This window comes from Schistocerca nitens, chromosome 9 (genome assembly GCF_023898315.1).
Source record: "Schistocerca nitens isolate TAMUIC-IGC-003100 chromosome 9, iqSchNite1.1, whole genome shotgun sequence".
Taxonomy (NCBI): domain Eukaryota; kingdom Metazoa; phylum Arthropoda; class Insecta; order Orthoptera; family Acrididae; genus Schistocerca; species Schistocerca nitens.
Genome location: NC_064622.1, coordinates 397,783,907 through 397,806,373, shown reverse-complemented (window position 1 = coordinate 397,806,373; position 22,467 = coordinate 397,783,907). Strand labels below are relative to the sequence as shown.

The 22,467-nt window shown below is 45.4% G+C and overlaps 1 protein-coding gene across 1 annotated transcript in view; it reads left to right on the top strand.

Moving 5' to 3' along the window:
- LOC126204268 (protein O-mannosyl-transferase TMTC2-like) overlaps positions 1-22,467 on the top strand; it is a 176,885-nt gene that overhangs the window by 85,363 nt on the left and 69,055 nt on the right. The window contains exons 5-6 of the mRNA XM_049938657.1: positions 3,013-3,161; positions 13,949-14,307. Coding sequence (XP_049794614.1) covers positions 3,013-3,161; positions 13,949-14,307 — 508 coding nt within the window. The remainder of the gene's footprint in view (positions 1-3,012; positions 3,162-13,948; positions 14,308-22,467) is intronic.

Genomic DNA, 22,467 nt, shown 5'->3' with positions numbered 1-22,467 from the left:
GGGTATCGGCGAGGACCATTCGCAACCGTCTCCATGAAGCTGGGCTACGGTCCCGCACACCGTTAGGCCGTCTTCCGCTCACGCCCCAACATCGTGCAGCCCGCCTCCAGTGGTGTCGCGACAGGCGTGAATGGAGGGACGAATGGAGACGTGTCGTCTTCAGCGATGAGAGTCGCTTCTGCCTTGGTGGCAATGATGGTCGTATGCGTGTTTGGCGCCGTGCAGGTGAGCGCCACAATCAGGACTGCATACGACCGAGGCACACAGGACCAACACCCGGCATCATGGTGTGGGGAGCGATCTCCTACACTGGCCGTACACCACTGGTGATCGTCGAGGGGACACTGAATAGTGCACGGTACATCCAAACCGTCATCGAACCCATCATTCTACCATTCCTAGACCGGCAAGGGAACTTGCTGTTCCAACAGGACAATGCACGTCCGCATGTATCCCGTGCCACCCAACGTGCTCTAGAAGGTGTAAGTCAACTACCCTGGCCAGCAAGATCTCCGGATCTGTCCCCCATTGAGCATGTTTGGGACTGGATGAAGCGTCGTCTCACGCGGTCTGCACGTCCAGCACGAACGCTGGTCCAACTGAGGCGCCAGGTGGAAATGGCATGGCAAGCCGTTCCACAGGACTACATCCAGCATCTCTACGATCGTCTCCATGGGAGAATAGCAGCCTGAATTCCTGCGAAAGGTGGATATCCACTGTACTAGTGCCGACATTGTGCATGCTCTGTTGCCTGTGTCTATGTACCTGTGGTTCTGTCAGTGTGATCATGTGATGTATCTGACCCCAGGAATGTGTCAATAAAGTTTCTCCTTCCTGGGACAATGAATTCACGGTGTTCTTATTTCAATTTCCAGGAGTGTATATCGAAAGTTGTGACTGATCTGTTCGATCGATGAGGCTGAGAAGAAAATAACCAACTCCCAGGGCTGGAATTACTCTCTGTTGCCGTCCTAAATAAGTGTTTTCACAAAAAAATTAGGTCACTTTAACAGAAACTCCTGAGAAAGCTCTTAACCACCACCTGACTCTCAGTGGAGGTATCCTTGCGCTCACGGCCAAATCCTATACACAAAGGAAACTATATAAAGCTTATAACGATCAAGGTGAAAACGAATACTTATAAACTCTAAACAGTACATACCGACTAAAATCACTGAATACGCCTGTAACTAACGAATGACGTAATATTTCCGTTGCTCTCTGGTCTCGGAAACATATAGTAAGTAACTGTTATGTAGAATGAAATTTTTTGATATGAAACTTCCTGGCAAATTAAAACTGTGTGCCGGACCGAGACTCGAACTAGAAACATCCCCCAGGCTGTGGCTAAGCCATGTCTCCGCAATATCCTTTCTTTCAGGAGTGCTATTTCTGCAAGATTCGCAGGAGAGCTTCTGTGAAGTTTGGAAGGTAGGAGACGAGGTACTGGCGGAATGAAAGCTGTGAGGACTGGCCGTGAGTCGTGCGAGCGTTGGTAGAGCACTTGCCCGCTGAAGTCCTAGGTCCCGAGTTCGAGTCTCGGTCCGGCACACAATTGCAATCTGCCAGGAAGTTTCAGTAACTAATATTATTTTTTCCTGTCTTAAGCCTTCTGCAAATATTCAAATATTTAGACAAGATGCGTTTCACTTTATTTTTAAAGCATTATCAATCGCGATCCGTAATCATTTTCACACATAATTCTTTTTCTAATTTTAATTCAGACAGTGTTAAAAACGGATTTGCTTGCAGTTTTTTTTCCAAGACTACTTGTTGCCTAGTTGGCAGTCGATAGAAGCTACATATCACTTCCAGTATTCGCGTTTATCGTCTTTATAAACCTTCGTTCTTTTAACTGCATTTGATTATTATGCGCTGTACTAATATTTCGTAAAATCACACAAGTTGCCTTCATATTAATTCTACTGTCAACGGCAGTACTTAACAACAGCCCCATTATTTGACTCATTTCAAGCTATGAACATACCAGCAATTTAACGTCAGAGCAATAACCCACTTGGAAACAGTTACTCATTGCTGCTTATTTGGCGTCGACTACTGACTTCCAGTATTTTGTTTGTGCATGACAACGCGTGACATTGCGCACGCCTAACGATGACTGCTGGATTCATTTCGCTGGAAACAATTCTCCTTGCAGAGCGACCCAAGGTCCATTTGTTATGTCATTTCAAGAAATTTCTGGCTGGCCATCACATTGTAAGTGTCGGTGACATTAAGGTAAAAGTCAAAAACTGGGCTCATTCTACGAATCGGGTATGTTGCCAAACTACATGCCTTAACTTGGATGGTGAATGTGTCAGAAAGAGGCTTAAGGGGTGCAGACTTCCTGTAATAAAATACAAATGAAAACAAACTGCAAATCTTTTTTAATACCGAAATCTGCACGTCCTCGGGAAATATTATGGCTGCACTCCCCCCGCTTTCTGCCGTTCTCAGTACGATCATAGCAAAGCCATGTTGTCTAATGTTACAGTACCAGATCGTACAGTCATGCATACACTTGCCTCTTCAATTATTGTAAAGACTGCCGCTGCTCTTCAGGAACGCAATGTTTATCTGGATCCTACACCACAGATACCACTCTGCCGTTGTTGCATCTACGTTATGGCCATCTATATCGTACAAGCATGTAAGCTACTCTATCTCGGCAAAGTCCATGGTTCATGGCAGAGCGGCAGTGACTTGGAGGCAATATTAATATATACTCTGATGAATGTTACTTGCCATAGCGCCCAATTGTTGGTATATCATTTTACATATTTTTGGCATCTACAGACCAGAAGAATTTTATGGAATGTGAGCGAGTTCCCGGAAGCCTACGAACTTGTACTTCTGTAACGATTAGAGATTTTGACACAGAGGAAAAAGTGATTTACAGGGGTGGCTAGAGCGATGGACAGTGAGAAGCCATGGTAAAATACGTTAGAGAACTTGGAGTAGCGGGCCCGCCTTCTCGTGCTGAGCACTGTGTGTGCCTGCCTGCTGTTGCAGCGAGCGATCGAACGCCGGCGGCTGGCGCAACAGGTGTCGCCTGTGGAGAGCCAGAGGCGGCCTGCGGCCTGCCCCTCCAACCGAGCCAAGGGCAGCCGCTGCTGCCTGCTCGGCGGATGCGCCGAAACGCACGCGTGCGCCGACAACAGGTGAGCGCCGACCACAGACTCCCATTTGTCTTGCCTCCCCGTGGTACATCATTATGAGCTGTAGCATGCACAACCACAAATTTTTTCTCATACTCAATGCCTGATGATAATACCCGTATATCATATGCATTTCTCCGTTCCTTTGCTAAACCTTACAAAATCCCCTGCAACTACACAGTCCAGTCACATTAATGTGATCATCCGCTATCCTCGACGTCAACCATTCGCAAATCGCAGGTGGCAGCTGTAGTAGCGGAGAGTATACGCTATGTCATCTAAATTATCCGGACACCTAGATGAAAATAACTTCCGAGGCGCCTTCCATCGGTAATGCTGGAATTCGATATGGTGTTGGGCCACCCTTAGCCTTGATGACACCTTCCACTGTCCCAGGCATACGTTCGATCAGGTGCTGGAAGGTTTCTTGGGGAATGGCAGCCCATTCTTCACGCAGTGCTGCACTGAGGAGAGGTATCGATGTCGGCCAGTGTGGACTGGCACGAAGTCGGCGTTCCAAAACATCCCAAAAGTGTTCTGTAGGATTCAGGTCAGGATTCTGTGCAGGCGAGTCCATTACATGGATGTTATTGTCGTGTAACCACTCGGCCACTGGCCGTGCATTAGGAACAGGTGCTCCATCGTGTTGAAAGATGCATCCGCCATACGCACACCCTGCCGTCGGATCGCTACACTGTGTACCGTGATTCGTCACTCCACGCAACGTTTTTCCACTTTTCAATCGTCCAATGTTTACGCTCCTTGCACCAAGCGAGGCGTCTTTTGGCATTTACTGGCATGATGTGTGGCTTATGAGCAGCCGCTCGACAATGAAATACCAGTTTTCTCACCTGCTGCCTATCTGTCGTAGTACTTGCAGTGTATCCTGATGCAGTTTGTGATTCCTGTGTGATGGTCTGGATAGATGTCTGCCTATTACGACATTACGACCCTCTTCAACTGTCGACGGTCTCTGCGAGTCAAGAGACAACGTCGGCCTGTATGCTTTTGTGCTGTACCTGTCCCTTCACGTTTCTGCTTCACGATCACGTCGGAAACAGTGGACCTAGGGATGTTTAGGAGTGTGGGAATCTCGCTTACAGAAGTATTGCACAAGTGACACCCAATCAGACGACCACGTTCGAAATCCGTGAGTTCCACGGAGCGCCCCATTCTGCTCTCTCACGATGTCCAATGACTACTGAGGTCGCTGATATGGAGTACATGCACATCTACATCTACATGACTACTCTGCAATTCATATTTAAGTGCTTGGCAGAGGGTTCATCAAACCACAATCATACTATCTCTCTACCATTCCATTCCCGAACAGCGCGCGGGAAAAACGAGCACCTAAACCTTTCTGTTCGAGCTCTGATTAGTCTTATTTTATTTTTATGATCATTCCTACCTATGTAGGTTGGGCTCAACAAAATATTTTCGCATTCGGAAGAGAAAGTTGGTGACTGAAATTTCGTAAATAGATCTCGCCGCGACGATAATCGTCTTTGCTTTAATGACTTCCATCCCAATTCGCGTATCATATCTGCCACACTCTCTCCCCTATTACGTGATAATACAAAACGAACTGCCCTTTTTTGCACCCTTTCGATGTCCTCCGTCAATTCCACCTGGTAAGGATCCCACACCGCGCAGCAATATTCTAACACAGAACGAACGAGTGTAGTGTAAACTGTCTCTTTAGTGGACTTGTTGCATCTTCTAAGTGTCCTGCCAATGAAACGCAACCATTGGCTCGCCTTCTCCACAATATTATCTATGTGGTCTTTCCAACTGAAGTTCTTCGTAATTTTTACACCCAGGTACTTAGTTGAATTGACAGCCTTGACAATTGTACTATTTATCGAGTAATCCCAACGGATTTCTTTCGGAACTCATGTGGATCACCTCACACTTTTCGTTATTTAGCGTCAACTGCCACCTGCCACACCATACAGCAATCTTTTCTAAATCGCTTTGCAACTGATACTGGTCTTCGGATGACCTTACTAGACGGTAAATTACAGCATCATCTGCGAACAACCTAAGAGAACTGCTCAGATTGTCACCCAGGTCATTTATATAGATCAGGAACAGCAGAGGTCCCAGGACGCTTCCCTGGGGAACACCTGATATTACTTCAATTTGACTCGATGATTTGCCGTCTATTACTACGAACTGCGACCTTCCTGACAGGAAATCACGAATCCAGTCGTACAACTGAGACGATACCCCATAAGCCCGCAGCTTGATTAGAAGTCGCTTGTGAGGAACGGTGTCAAAAGCTTTCCGGAAATCTAGAAATACGGAATCAACTTGAGATCCCCTGTCGATAGCAGGCATTACTTCGTGCGAATAAAGAGCTAGCTGCGTTGCACAAGAACGATGTTTTCTGAAACCATGCTGATTACGTATCAATAGATCGATCCCTTCGAGGTGATTAATAATGTTTGAATACAGTATATGCTCCAAAACCCTACTGCAAACCGACCTCAATGATATAGGTCTGTAGTTCGATGGGTTACTCCTACTACCCTTCTTAAACACTGGTGCGACCTGCGCAATTTTCCAATCTGTAGGTACAGATCTATCGGTGAGCGAGCGGTTGTATATGATTGCTAAGTAGGGAGCTATTGTATCAGCGTAATCTGAAAGGAACCTAATCGGTATACAATCTGGACCTGAAGACTTGCACGTATCAAGCGATTTGAGTTGCTTCGCAACCCCTAAGGTATCTACTTCTATGAAACTCATGCTAGCAGCTGTTCGTGTTTCAAATTCTGGAATATTCCATTCGTCTTCCCTGGTAAAGGAATTTCGGAAAACTGCGTTCAATAACTCCGCTTTAGCGGCACAGTCGTAGGTAACAGTACCATCGGCACTGCGCAGCGAAGGTATTGACTGCGTCTTGCCGCTTGTGTACTTTACATACGACCAGAATTTCTTCGGATTTTCTGCCAAATTTCGAGACAATGTTTCGTTGTGGAACCTATTAAAGGCATCTCGCATTGAAGTCCGTGCCAAATTTCGCGCGTCTGTAAATTTTAGCCAATCTTCGGGATTTCGCGTTCTTCTGAACTTCGCATGCTTTTTCCATTGCCTGTTTTGTGTACCCTGGGGGATCAGTTCCATCTCTTACCAATTTATGAGGTATGAATCTCTCGATTGCTGTATCTTTGAATTTGAGCCACATCTCGTCTACATTTGCATAGTCAGTTCGGAAGGAATGGAGATTGTGTCTTAGGAAGGCTTCTAGTGACACTTTATCCGCTTTTTTAAATAAAATTATTTTGCGTTTGTTTCTGGTGGATTTGGAAGATACGGTATTGAGCCTAGCTACCACGACCTTGTGATCACTAATCCCTGTATCAGTCATGATGCTCTCTATTAGCTCTGGATTGTTTGTGGCTAAGAGGTCAAGTGTGTTTTCGCAACCATTTACAATTCGCGTGGGTTCGTGGACTAACTGCTCGAAATAATTTTCAGAGAAATCATTAAGGACAATCTCGGAAGATGTTTTCTGCCTACCACCGGTTTTGAACAAGTATTTTTGCCAACACATCGAGGGAAGGTTGAAGTCCCCACCAACTATAACCGTATGAGTTGGGTATTTATTTGTTACGAGACTCAAATTTTCTCTGAACTGTTCAGCAACTATATCATCGGAGTCTGGGGGTCGGTATAAGGAGCCTATTATTAACTTAGTTCGGCTGTTAAGTATAAACTCCACCCATACCAATTCGTACGGAGTATCTACTTCGACTTCACTACAAGATAAACCACTACTAACAGTCACAAACACTCCACCGCCAATTCTGCCTAATCTATCTTTCCTGAACACCGTCTGAGACTTCGTAAAAATTTCTGCAGAACTTATTTGAGGCTTTAGCCAGCTTTCTGTACCTGTAACGATTTCAGCTTCTGTGCTTTCTATTAGCGCTTGAAGCTCGTCGGTACATGAGCTTTTACCTTGTCTTGGTTTACTTGCGGTTGTCTCTTCGCTTTTGCTCTTCACAATCACGTCAATAACAATCGACTTGGCAAGCTTTAGAAGGGTTTAATTGTCCCTAATGGATGTTTTAGTCAGGAGACATCAAATCACAGTCGACGTTCGAAGCCAATGAGCTCTCCTGACGGACACAGTCCGCTGCTGCAGCTTCTCTGCTGGCAACACAGCACTCTCCGCCTACTTTTATACTGGCATGTCCGCCTCCTGTGACGTTTTGCGGTTAATTCCGCTTTGTACAAAGATGTCCCGATAATAGGGACCTTTATTGCTACTTATTACCTGACAGAAGAGATCTTTATTGTTACTTATTCATGATTGTGCCTCATTTTCAGTACAGCCAATAAATTCCCAAGATTCGCCCACTACCTCGGCTGGCATCGCATAAAGTTTGAGACGGATAGCGATCTTAGTTGATTTACGAGGGCTATTCGGAAAGTAAGGAACGATAGGTCGCGAAATGGAAACCACGGTGAAAATCAAAACTGTTTTATTGCAACAGTTAGCTACAACTTCCATCTACTTATCTCCATAGTCACCGATCCGACTTAGACGTTTGTCGTAGCGTTGTACCAACTTTCCAACACCCTCGTTACAGAAGGCAGCCGCCAGTGCTTTCCGCCAATTCTCTGCGCTGGCCTACAGCTCGTTGTCTGTGCCGAAATGTTGTCTCCATAGCCAGCGGCTCATGTGAGCAGAGATGAAACTCAGAGAAAGACAATTACGGGATGTATTGTGGGTAATCAAACATTTCCAATTGAAAACGATCCAGGAGCATCTTCATTGCCCCTGCAGAAAGCGGCCAATAATTGTCTGAAAGAAGAAAACGCAAGACAGTTATGTTAAGTTGGCTACATAGCTTAAGGCGAAATTTCTCAGCACGCCCTCGGCGGGAGACACTATTGTTCTAGGTATCTTTATGTGCTCCCTGTCTGGTCAGAACTAAAACGAACGACGTAAGGCGATCGACGGGCGCACTACAAACACTGCCCAACACACCTTACTGTCTGAATAACCCTCGTAATATAATATAATGTCACTTTGCAGGTCTTTCCGCAAGACATGAACGTCGCGAAAATGGACTGTTAAGTCGAAGATCACAAAATTTCCCGACAACTGGTGCAAGGACCTAAGTATCCTTCCTCTCCTTCGTTTGCGGCGTCTTTCTCTCACATTTCGTAGGCGAAAACGATAGTTCACAGTGCGAAGAGCAATAGGACGGCGTTCTTGACAGCGTTCGAAATCTTGCTCTCCCCCCCCCCCCCTCCCCCCTGGCGCTCCAGCCCTACTCTCATTGTGGCCTTGCAATCCCTTGATCTCAACTTTTGGAGTGTAGTACGACTAGAATACAGGGTAGACCCTCTAGGGACCATTCAAAACAATTCGATAAAGTTTGAACGTTATCCGAAGCAGAAAAGGGTGTATATGCTTTTCCGCCCCTCCTGTTCAAATTGTTCAGTGGCATGATCATGAAAGGGGGTGGAGGGGGGGGCGGTGCGACATTAACATATTCGTGAATAAATCGACAAAGGGTCCATCTAAGACCCACCAACTCGGCAATACCACCGGTGCCACCCACGCACATTTTAGAGCACTTTCAAACTGTGTCTATGAGAAACTTCGACACCAGCCTCGCAGCTGCTCTAGCGCCCGAGGATTAGGCAACCCCTTCGACACCCATCAAATAGGGTATGTCTGCCTTCAGGTGCTAGAGTAGCTGCGAGGCCGACTTTATGTTTCTGACAACTATATTTTTATATGCCGTGGGTGGCACCGAGGGTGTTGCCGAACTGGGAGGGGTTGCAGGGAACGTTTACAGTTTTTTTCACTCCTGTGGTAACATTCCACTCCCCCTTGATTACGTCACAGGAGGGTTTGAAGCAGGAGAACCGATGAAACATTAACCCTTTTGGCTGGATTCGATCACATACATATTTTGTCGAATGGTTTTTGACGGTCCCTAGTGTCTCTACGCTGTATACCAGTGCAAAAACTACGGTGACGCTAAACTCCAAAAGGGGCAGATAACGTTCAGTTGGCTTCCAGACCTACGATGTCCTTAGAATAAGGTTGAACGGCCCAGGGGTTGGCAGCAGTGTCGAACGTTGTCAAGAACGTCTTGTTGTTGCTCATCTCGCTGCGAACTAAACTTTTCATCCGGGAAATGCGTGAGGCCAACTCATAAGAAAACCGCGAGATTTCAAATCTGCGTGTCGTGGTTCTCTAAGAGGCGTCAAAAGAAGGGTGAAATGTGGGTAAGTGGTATGTGATACCCCTCCACTGCATGACACGCCCACGGTTGTACAATTGTGTTGAAATTCGGTGCCGGCCGGGGTGGCCGAGCGGTTCTAGACGCTGCTGTCGTAGGTTCGAATCCAGCATCGGGCATGGATGTGTGTGATGTCCTTAGGATAGTTAGGTTTAAGTAATTCTAAGTTCTAGGGGACTGATGACCTCAGAAGTTAATCCCATAGTGCTCAGAGCCATTTTTGAAATTCGGTGCCAATGTGACATCATTAACCCACGTTGCAGCTCACATTAAGTTCTGAGCTGTGGACTTTCACTCGCTTGTGTTGACACCTGGCTGTTTGTGCGTCGTCGAATGCGAGAGTGACTTAGCAGCGCTCGACGCTTTCTCACCATTACACAGGAAGGTCGTGGGCTTTCAGCCATACTGGAAGACAATTACGGGCTTTCGAAAAAGTGATCCTTTACATTTGTTGCATAGCGAACATTTTCTCTGTTCATGTAATAAAACTCCAGCATCAGACATAATTCTAATCTAATGAAACCAATGTAATTAGTGTCTTACGTCTTCAAAGACGACGGTTTCACATGCTGAACGTAAAATCCTGAACCCATTAACTAATGTGTATGGTTATCAAACGGTTTAAGCTGTTTTACTGATGAGAGTTCGATTCTTTTAATCTAGTATCCCGTCGACATCAGGGTCATTAGGGACTGGCCACATGCTCAGATTGTTTCAAAGTTTGGTAAGGAAGTACACAGTGTGCTTTCAAAGGAACCATCCCGGTAATTGTCTGGAGCGATTTAGGGAAATGACGAAAAATCTTAAGGGAATTGGATTTGAATCATCTTCCTTCTGAATGCGAGGCCATTGTCCTAAAGACTGTGTAACCTCGCTCGATGTTCTAGCCACCGAGCAGGTCATGGTCCTCAATATCACAGAGCAAATCGAAACGTTTGGGAAAGATCAATCATTAAGGACCTGTTACATTGTCCAAAAATTGCTCACAACAAATAAAACAGTGCCGAGAACACTGGTGGACTAACATCCAGCCCCTATCACAATTAAGGGATCCAAATTATTGTGAAACTGGAATTCTGTCATTGGATTATGTTGTAACATACTAATTGAATTTCGGGATTCTTTGGTGACTTATCGTTCACTCTCATCGTTATTAGCAATGACGCACTCAACTTTCGATGCATTACAGGATTCAGCGGTATTCATTAAAAATGTGTGTCTGACTGACACCAAGTCAAAACAGTTAATACACACAGACAGTATGGATTCCTTTTTTGATAAATCGTAAGTTCGGTTTATCAAAAGACTAACCATTATATTTAAAAAATTTCAGATTAGTTTTATTTCTCTCTTTACTTCTTCATCTATTCATACAGCCATGATTTCGAACTTTGCTAAAGAAAAATTTCTTCATCTTGTCCTGTAAGTTCATAATTAATTCGTACTGTTTTCTTTTTTATTTGTTTCTTACACATCGTCATTAATAATCTTAGTCCTGTTATAATTGATCAGATGTCGAGATAATTAAAGAGCAGGAATGGAACTCTGTAGTCCCCGTACTTAAAATGTGGCAGACTTAGAATCGTATTTATACCCGGTGTCTATTTGACAACTCTGTATCTTATGAATGAATGAGCAGAAACCTGGGATGAATTTTAATTTACACGTGAAAACTAAAAGTTTACATTGACATCAAATGTAAGTCGCTGACTGGTTTGGTTGCTTGGTTGCTGGTAGGGGCCTCCCTGATGCAGCAGGCGTCCTCACTCTCTCACTGCCTCGTTCAGTACCCGGAGAGAATTCAGTAGAGATGGAGACACAACAGCAACAAAAGGCGTTTTACGTTCTTTGTTTGAACAGGTTCAATTTACTTGCTACTTTGCAGCGTGGGTTGTTCGAGAGTACGGTATAATACCCGCTACAGCGCAAGGGAAGTACGGATGCAGCATTGCACCATACGTCAGTATGGTCCCCTGATCAAACGTATGTAATTTTTCGTTTTGTCTTAGCTTGTTAAGAGTTCTGTCTGTGTGCTCCCTTTGTAACAACTTTGGGACAAGTGCAACACCACATACCAACAGGAATGAATTCAGTAACTGTAGAAATTGAAAGTGTGGGACAGGCTTGACCGTCATCTGAATATTTGTCGTGTGTCCGGTGCAGGGTACATTGTACTTCGTTGCGGTTGTCCTATCCTACAGGCTCTAAAATTCCTCGGGCGTAGGTGTACGATTAAGAGGGTTAAGAAAAGCTGATTGTTCCAAGATGTAGTCGCCGACTCATGGAGAAGTCACATAAAACGGGCTTTTAATAGAAATACCCGTAGCTATTACGATTTTACTAATCGTTTTTTACTAATCGTTAATAAGGCTTGCCTAGTGTCGCTGAAATCTGACTGATCAGAATAAGTCGAGGGAAAAAATTCGTAACGATGACAGTAGGAAAAGAATACACCGAAGTCAAAGAGTAATCTTACTGCTACCGAGTAAGTAAACTGTCACTCGAGTAAACTGCTCTCAGTCCTAGATCACTAGTGGCAGCAGTCCTCCATGTCCAAACTACTAATCGCCCCCAGCGAAATTCAGAATCAACATCGCTGTATTTTCTGGTAATAAATATATCAATGCACCACTCAAATTGCCTGCCATATCTCGATTTCAGTACAATGTTCAAAAATAATTTAATAATTCTGGTATGGCGTCATAAAGACAGTACATGATCAAATCCAGTACCTTATTGTTTATCATTCTTTAATTTTTTGAATATTTCTTTCGATCTTCAGACATCACGATTACGTGCACTCTCAGTTATCTCTTTATCAAACATCCTCCCCAAGTGACATGCTCGTAGGTTTGGCTTATGAAGTAAATTATCAAGGCCACAATAATCGGTCGCTTACAACGTTTGCGAAAGATGAATGCAGATTCAGTCTAAAGTTAATGGCGAAAACCTTCCAAAGGTTGTAGCAATAATACACTGAAGCGGCAAATAAAGTGGTATAGGCAAATACAGAGACACGTAAACAGGTAGAATACGGCGCAACGATCAGCAACGCCTGTGTAAGACAACAAAAGTCTGGCGCAGTTGTCAGATCGGTTACTGCTCCTACAATGGTTCGTTATCAAGATTTAAGTGAGTTTGAAGTTGCTGTTATAGTCGGCACACGAGCGATGAGACACAGCATCTTCGAGGTATCGATGGAGTGGGCATTTTCTCGTACGACCACCCCACGAGTGTACTTTGAATACCACGAACCCTGTAAAACATCAAGTCTCCGACATCGCTACTGCCGGAAGAAGATCGTGAAAGAACGAAAAGGACGGCACCAACGACGACGAACAGTTCCACGTGACAAAAGTGCAACCCTTCCGCAAATTGCTGCAAATTTCAATGCTTGGCCATCAACAAATGTCAGCGTGTGAACCATTCAACGAAACGTCATCGATATGGGCTTTCGGAGCGGAGACAACCTTATAAATCCATGGATGCTGCATGTCAGCAGGCGACTGTTGAAGCTGGTGGAGGGACTGTAATGGTTTGGGGCGTGTGCAGCTGGAGCGATATGCGACCGCTGATACTTCTAGATACCACTCTGATAGGTGACACGTACGTAAGCATCCTGTCTGATCACCTGCATCCATTCATGTCCATTGTGCATTCCGACTGACTTGGGCAGTTCTAGAAGGACAATACGACACCCCACACGTCCAGATTTGCTACAGAGTGGGTCCAGAAAAACTCTTCTGACTTTAAACACTTCCGCTGGCCACCAAACTCCCCAGACTTGAACATTGAGCATATCTTGGATGCCTTGAACCGTGCTGTTCAGAAGAGATCTCCAGCCTCTCGTACGCTTACGGATTTATGGACAGCCCTGCAGGGTTCATGGTGTCAGTTCCCTCCAGCACGACTTCATACATTAGTCGAGTGCATCCCATGTCGTGTTGCGGCACTCCTGAATGCTCCTGGGTTCCATACACGATATTAGGCAGGTGTACCAGTTCCTTTCTCTCTTCAGTCTAATATCGTGTTATTCAATGGCCCTAAAGTACTCCAGTTATACAACCGAGATAAGGGGCCTATATTTTACGTGAAATACAAATTACATGTCGTTTGCAGCGAATCTTTCCATCATTAAGAAGATGTATTGAATGACAGCTTTAAGACAGACTGACAAAATCTCTGGACCAACTGGGGTGCTATCCTAGGGTCTTTAAGTTTACAGACTACATTTTTCCCTTTTACCAAGCACAAGGCCATTGTTGCACGTGAATGCACTTAAAAGGTATAACCCTTACAATTTCGAATGGTGCTTTGAAAAATAAAAGTTTTGTAGCCACATGCGTATCTTAAAATTCTTACCAAATTTTTATGTCCATTCATGTACAAAAATAGTTTCATGAACTCAGGTAAATCTTTGTGAAAGAATCTGTATTTTTTCTGTGTGAAGATATAGTGAACGCAGTAGCTAGCCTCAGGTGGTGTGGGAGTAGTGAGACTTGTGTTCTGGCACAGCGGCAGTGGCCCCTGTGGCAGAGGTGCGCTGCTGGTGAGCCTATCGCTGCTGGTGGTGCCGTTCCTGCCGGCCAGCAACGTGGCGCGCTACGTGGGCTTCGCAGCAGCGGAGCGCGTGCTCTACCTGCCCAGCGCCGGGCACTGCCTGCTGCTCGGCCTGGGCTGGCAGCGCCTCAGTCGCAGGTCCCACCACCACCACCAACACCAGCACCAGCACCACCACCACTGGGGGTGGCTGTCAGGGTTTGCACTGGCTGCCACACTTGCCAGTCTCGGAGCACGGACCGTACTGCGCAACAGGGACTGGTACGATGAAGAGAGCCTCTTCCGCTCTGCACTTCACATCAATCCACCCAAAGGTGAGTCTCCTATCTGACCCATCCCGTTGACTGAAGCTTTTATTGTTATACAGCAGTTAAATAGACACACGTAGTCATTCCACTACGCTGTAGCCCCCTGTCAAATTTAACAGAATTTATGTGACATACGTGTATGTGGATGAACTACATGTTTTGGGATACTGATCAAATAGGATGTTACCGCCAATCATCTGTGTTCATCAAGGTACATCACAATTATTACAATCAATAGTTTAAAAACTAGTCCATAAGCAATCAGCTAATATAAAAACTACAATTTAATTTGATGAAACACAAATCATGATACAAGTACACAGGAAATGACTCTAAGCACTATGGGACTTAACATCTGATGTCATCAGTCCCCTAGACGTAGAACTATTTAAACCTAACTAACCTAAGGACATCACACACATTCATGCCCGAGACAGGATTCGAACCTACGACCGCAGCAACACTGCGGTTCCGGGCTGAAGCGCCTAGAACCGCCTGGCCACAGCGGCCGGCTTACACAGGAAAGTAGCCACAAAGGATCTGCTACATGAAACCATTGCACTGTCCACATGATACAACAATCGTGTGCTTCTATATCATTCTACGTGGAATCTCAATATGTCCTGTGTAAAATGAGACATGAGACTCGTCTTTGTGATCTCCTTTCCAGTACACGTGGGTGTGCAGGGCAGCGCTCACTGCTATTGATATCAAGCTCGAAGCTGTCAGTAGCACTTTTGCATAACATAAATACCTCATTGTACATACCGACACAGTATCTTCGTATCCATCAGTACCAATATCACTTCTGCTAATGCAGAAATTGCATCACGATGTCACTCCTGGTAAAAAACTGAGAAAACTCAAGATTGATGAAAATAGCCTCTCCATAAAACAGATGACGATCTCCGGATCTGCCAGCAGCAGCAACTTCTAGCAGAGGCAGGAATGTTTCAGAGCACGTGTTTAGTACACATTCCTTAACACGAGCCTGTGCAGTAGATTATACCTTCTCGTTCACACTTTGTCCTAATGACATCACACTTACATCTGCAGTGGGAATGCGACCATAGAGAGTGGACAGTGAATCAATGGAAACGTGTCATCTGCTCGAATGAAACACATTTCTTCTTGCACACGGTCGACAGACGTGTATGGATACATCATCATCCTGTTTGAAACAGGCACAAACCCATAGCCATAGGCTAGTGGGGCAGTGTTATGGTATGGAGGTATTCACCTGGCCTTCCACAGGACCTTTGGTAGTAATCAAATGCACCATTACGACTGTGGACTACGTGAACAATGTTGTACAATACTTAATGCTTCTTATCTTCCCCAGTAGCCACGGGATCTTGCAGTAGGATAACTCTCCATGTCACAGTGACAGCATCGTACCACACTAGTTTGAGTTGTTTGATGGTGTTGTGTTGTTGTGGTCTTCAGTCCTGAGACTGGTTTGATGCAGCTCTCCATGCTACTCTATTCTGTGCAAGCTTCTTCATCTCCCAGTACCTACTGCAACCTACATCCTTCTGAATCTGCTTAGTGTATTCATCTCTTGGTCTCCCTCTACGATTTTTACCCTCCACGCTGCCCTCCAATGCTAAATTTGTGATCCCTTGATGCCTCAAAACATGTCCTACCAACCGATCCCTTCTTCTAGTCAAGTTGTGCCACAAACTTCTCTTCTCCCCAATCCTATTCAATACCTCCTCATTAGTTACGTGATCTACCCACCTTATCTTCAGCATTCTTCTGTAGCACCACATTTCGAAAGCTTCTATTCTCATCTTGTCCAAACTGGTTATCGTCCATGTTTCACTTCCATACATGGCTACACTCCATACAAATACTTTCAGAAACGACTTCCTGACACTTAAATCTATGCTCGATGTTAACAAATTTCTCTTCTTCAGAAACTATTTCCTTGCCATTGCCAGTCTACATTTTATATCCTCTCTACTTCGACTATCATCATTTATTTTACTCCCTAAATAGCAAAACTCCTTTACTACTTTAAGTGTCTCATTTCCTAATCTAACCCCCTCAGCATCACCCAACTTAATTTGACTACATTCCATTATCCTCGTTTTGCTTCTGTTGATGTTCATCTTATATCCTCCTTTCAAGACACTGTCCATTCCGTTCAACTGCTCTTCCAAGTCCTTTGCTGTCTCTGACAGAATTACAATGTCATCGGCGAACCTCAAAGTTTTTACTTCTTCTCCGTGAATTTTAATACCTACTCCGAATTTTTCTTATGTTTGATAGTGAACTAATATTCTTGTTTGGCCATCATATTGACCCAGTCTGAAGCTGACTGGTTTGGTTGCTTGGTTGCTGGTAGGGGCCTCCCTGATGCAGCTGGCACTCTCTCACTGCCTCGTTCAGTACCGAGAGAGAATTCGGTGTAGATGGAGACACCACAGCAACAAAAGGCGTTTTACGCTCTTTTTTTTAAACAGGTTCAATTTACTTCTTACTTTGCAACGTGGGTTCTTCGAGAGTACGGCACTGCACCCGCTACAGCACAAAGGGCGTACAGACGCAGCATTGCACCATACATCAGTATGGTCAACTGATCAAACGTTTGTAATTTTTATTTTTGTCTTAACTTGTGAAAGATTCTGTCTGTGTGCTCCCTTTGTAATAACTTTGGGTCAGGTGCAACACCACATACCAACAGGATGCTCCTAGATATTAAATTGTCTTTAACGATACTGGTGACGTTCCACAGATCATCTTGCCGAACGGTGGTGCACCCTGCATAAATTTACCAGCGTTGCATTATGTTTGTTTATGTCATTGTACCATCTGGCGATCATAATCACGTTTTCCTGTATTAGGTAACAGTTATAAAATAACACAGTTAACACTTAGGCAGCTGAGTAGTCTGCGAACAGCTTTAGCAAAAAAACAGAGGGAAATTTCGACTTACGTGGGACACCTTTTGATTACCTTAGGTAACTCAAACGTGGTTGAGTACTTTCTGTGCTGTCTTCAGTGGGTTTAATGTATTCTTCTATTTTGCACGATGCTGTCATTGAAATTAAAACGAATGTCCAGGAGGTTTTTTACGTATGTCATTACAGTCCTATTACATTTCTTTTATTTACACCCAGTTCTATTTTCGTTTTCTCTTAAAGAATAACATACTGAGCAACTTGCCACAGGGTAATGTTCTTGCCACAATTTTCTTCAATATTTGTATGAAGGACCAGCCCCTCCGAGATCGTTCCAGGGGCTTTATACACTACTGGAAATGGAAAAAAGAACACATTGACACCGGTGTGTCAGACCCACCATACTTGCTCCGGACACTGCGAGAGGGCTGTACAAGCAATGATCACACGCACGGCACAGCGGACACACCAGGAACCGCGGTGTTGGCCGTCGAATGGCGCTAGCTGCGCAGCATTTGTGCACCGTCGCCGTCAGTGTCAGCCAGTTTGCCGTGGCATACGGAGCTCCATCGCAGTCTTTAACACTGGTAGCATGCCGCGACAGCGTGGACGTGAACCGTATGTGCAGTTGACGGACTTTGAGCGAGGGCGTATAGTGGGCATGCGGGAGGCCGGGTGGACGTACCGCCGAATTGCTCAACACGTGGGGCGTGAGGTCTCCACAGTACATCGATGTTGTCGCCAGTGGTCGGCGAAAGGTGCACGTGCCCGTCGACCTGGGACCGGACCGCAGCGACGCACGGATGCACGCCAAGACCGTAGGATCCTACGCAGTGCCGTAGGGGACCGCACCGCCACTTCCCAGCAAATTAGGGACACTGTTGCTCCTGGGGTATCGGCGAGGACCATTCGCAACCGTCTCCATAAAGCTGGGCTACGGTCCCGCACACCGTTAGGCCGTCTTCCGCTCACGCCCCAACATCGTGCAGCCCGCCTCCAGTGGTGTCGCGACAGGCGTGAATGGAGGGACGAATGGAGACGTGTCGTCTTCAGCGATGAGAGTCGCTTCTGCCTTGGTGCCAATGATGGTCGTATGCGTGTTTGGCGCCGTGCAGGTGAGCGCCACAATCAGGACTGCATACGACCGAGGCACACAGGGCCAACACCCGGCATCATGGTGTGGGGAGCGATCTCCTACACTGGCCGTACACCACTGGTGATCGTCGAGGGGACACTGAATAGTGCACGGTACATCCAAACCGTCATCGAACCCATCGTTCTACCATTCCTAGACCGGCAAGGGAACTTGCTGTTCCAACAGGAGAATGCACGTCCGCATGTATCCCGTGCCACCCAACGTGCTCTAGAAGGTGTAAGTCAACTACCCTGGCCAGCAAGATCTCCGGATCTGTCCCCCATTGAGCATGTTTGGGACTGGATGAAGCGTCGTCTCCCGCGGTCTGCACGTCCAGCACGAACGCTGGTCCAACTGAGGCGCCAGGTGGAAATGGCATGGCAAGCCGTTCCACAGGACTACATCCAGCACCTCTACGATCGTCTCCATGGGAGAATAGCAGCCTGCATTGCTGCGAAAGGTGGATATACACTGTACTAGTGCCGGCATTGTGCATGCTCTGTTGCCTGTGTCTATGTGCCTGTGGTTCTGTCAGTGTGATCATGTGATGTATCTGACCCCAGGAATGTGTCAATAAAGTTTCCCCTTCCTGGGACAATGAATTCACGGTGTTCTTATTTCAATTTCCAGGAGTGTATATGCAGATGATCGAGCTATTGCCACCAAGACAACTCACTTTTATTATAGAAAAAAGGTATGGGAAATGCTAGCTGAATTAACCGACTAATAGAGAGAAAGTCAATCGAAACCTAACCCATCAAAAAGTCAGGTATGTGCCTCACTTCTGAAGGACAAGGAATATTCACGGAAATTGCAAGTAGCTTGGAATTATGGTTCTGAAGAATAGACATCTACGACCATCCGTCTTTTATTCACCCCCAAGGACGGACTTCGTGTGATCCCATCTGTCTAAGAGTAAATCTCATAGGTAAGTGTGAGAACGGTTTCTGAATATTTTCCTAGCGTTTATCTGAGGCCAGACGTGGCTACAAGTCTGGAGCACTCACCTAGTGGTATATGGGAATAGCGACTAGAAACCGCATCGAGGCTGGCCAGCTCACCCATTATTATATCATAAATCGGCGAGGTGGATTGTATCCGGCTAGCGCACAACACTCCATGTCCTGGAAGTGGCATGGTAGCACGTTAGTTTAGAGGACATTCAGTTAGATCAGTGTCCAACAGATTAGTATGTAGGTGCACCAGTTGTTCACACAAGCACTTACAAAAAGCACTGTATCACCACCAAAAAGAAAGTATCTGCTAGAAATAACATCCCTCGCAAAGCGATTGGATCGAGTGGGGTACACAACCAGAGACGTTTACAACTGGTAGCCTGTGTAATTCTGCTGCAGGATATGCTTGCCCTGTTTGGTACAGATCCAATCACGTTAAACAAGTTGATACGTCTCTGAATTAAACTTGTCGACTCGTCCATGAATGAGACATCTAAAGTGTTTGTCTCACATGTGCACCCATTAATTGGATATCAACCTGTCCACCAACGAAAGGGATCTAAGATAAGTTCCGTTCACACAATCGAAAATCTGCAAGAATTAAGATGAAGGAGGACAAGAAACACTCACTATGCTGGCTGGATGCGACCGATCGATCATCTTCTCCCGGGACATGAAGAATATTGGTCTCTATGACACCTGCAGAATGAGTATGTTACAGCGAGGCTTCGCTAGTCCATCTAAGCTCTGTGACTGTGGAAAAGTTAAAAACGTCAGTCCACTTCATGAACTGGAGTAAGTGCCCTTTGAGGCCCACAATGCAGAGCATGCTCGCAGCGACGTCTAACTCCCATGATTAGGCGAAATTCTGGGCAGACACTACATGATATAGTTCATATGTTTTGTCATTAAGTACGGTTATATAGTGCAATTATTATTTTCATCATTTTTTTGTTTCTGATAAGAATAAAAGAAGCTAAAAACAATTTCTATTCAATCCCTTTTTGTTTTTATATCAAAACTCCCATGTCTAATGCTTTCCACTTTAATTGCAATCGATATCATAACTACAAGGCCTCATATATGCATTCACTGCGAGAATCTACGTGTAACTGCAGCAAATTTGTAAGTGTATAGTGTAAACATTAGGCAACTCCTCCATACAACAAATGGTATGACAACCCCACAACTTTAAACTCTAAGTAAAGTGAGTATTTGACTACCCAAAAGTACATGGCGTAAATACAGTTATTTGCATGTACACTGATCAGCCAGAAAATTATGACCAACTACCTAGTAACCGGTATGCCCACCTTTGGCATGGATAACAGCGGGTACGCGTCGTGGCATGGAAGCACTGAGGCCTTGGTAGGTCGCTGGAGGGAGCTGGCATCACACCTGCATTCGTAAATAACCTGATTTCCACAAATTTCGGGGAGGTGGTCGAAGTGTTCGATCATGTTCAGATCTGGTAAGTTGGGGAGCCAGCACATCAAATGGAATCGCCACTGTGTTCCTGTGTTCCTCGACTCACTTCATCCACTCCTGGCTTTCTGACATGGCGCATTACCTCGTTGAAAAATGCCACTGCCATCGGGAAAAATTATCGTCTTGAAGGGACCAGAGTAAGACACTCTTGCACGAGCCTCACTGGACGCATGGATGCCCACGTGAATGTTTCCCGGAACAAAATGGAGCCGCCGCCAGGTTGTCTCCGTCGCGCCGTACAGGTGTCAAGGAGCTGTTCCCCTGAAAGACAATGCATTCGCGCCCTCCCATCGGCATATGAAGAATTTACGGGGATTCATCAGACCATGAAACACTTTGCCAGAGTGACAACGTACAGTGCCGATGGTCGAGTGCCCATTTCGTTCGTAGTTGCCGTTGTCGTGGTGTTAACATTGGCACATACGAGGGTCGTCGGCTGCGGAGGCCCATCGTTCCGAGCGTTCGGTGCACTGTGTGTTCAGACCCACTTGTACACTGCCCAGCATTAAATCTTGATGTTAGTCCCGCCACAGGTTTCCGCCTGTCCTGTTTCACCAGTCTGCCCAGCCTACGTCGTCCTACATCTGTAATGAGGGGTGGCCGCTCAACCCCACCGACGTCTGGAAGTGGTTTCACCTTGTTTTCGCCACATGTTGAAGACACTCCGCATAGCACTCCTCGAAGTCCCTGCGAGTCGTGCAGCGTCAGAAATGCTGGTGCCGAGACTCTGGGCCATCGCAATCCGCCCTCTATCACGCTCTGATACATTGCGCGCCTTCTCCTTTTTACACACGGGCAGCACAATCACTGATACTACATGCACAGTGCGTGTGTCTGTCCAGCAATCATTCCTCGCCACGTGGCTCTGCTATCGCCTGGACGGGTTTATATTGATATTAGATAGGTGGTTATAATGTTCTAGCTGATCAGCGTAAAAATGGAAGAGGAAATACATTGTATTTATTTTATGATGAGAAAAACTTAGCAGCTGACTGTTCCACCTAGTACAACACTATACAAGTTACAACATCCGTCTACAGTGTTTTGCTCGTTACGAAGAGAGAGAGGGACAGATGGAGACAGAGAGAGGCCCACTTCTGTAACTCCCTCAGTTTTACAGTCTAGGCTTACTGCCACAGAGAAAAACTATGAATTCCTCGTAAAAAAATTTCATTATGTATTTTAGCCTGAGGTCCGTCAAGTAGTATCATAACCACTTTCGACTCTTTACCAAGTCATCATTAATCATCAGAAATTACATATTTTAGCCTGAGGTCAGTCAACAAGTATTGTGACCTGTTTCGACTTATTACCAAGTCATCATCAGAGGATCTCTTCAAAAATAAAGAAAAAGGAGGATAGTAAAATACTTGGAACTGAATGACTGATGAAACAAACTTCCATACACAGCTATATCTGCTTGCATACGTTGAATAGTAACTCGTCAACTGAACAGCCCCGAAAAGGTTCTGACAAAGTAAAATTGTCTGCACTCTGATTTTTGGAGGTGAAGGCTGCGGATAAATACGTAACAATGTAAACTTTTTGGCTTTCTAATCGCCGATACACGATTTAAAATAACAAATATATAGAACAGATAACGAGATACGTGTTTCTCAGATTGAAAACTGAAAAAAAATATTATGTAAGTACTGATGAAGATAAACTATACGTAGCCTAG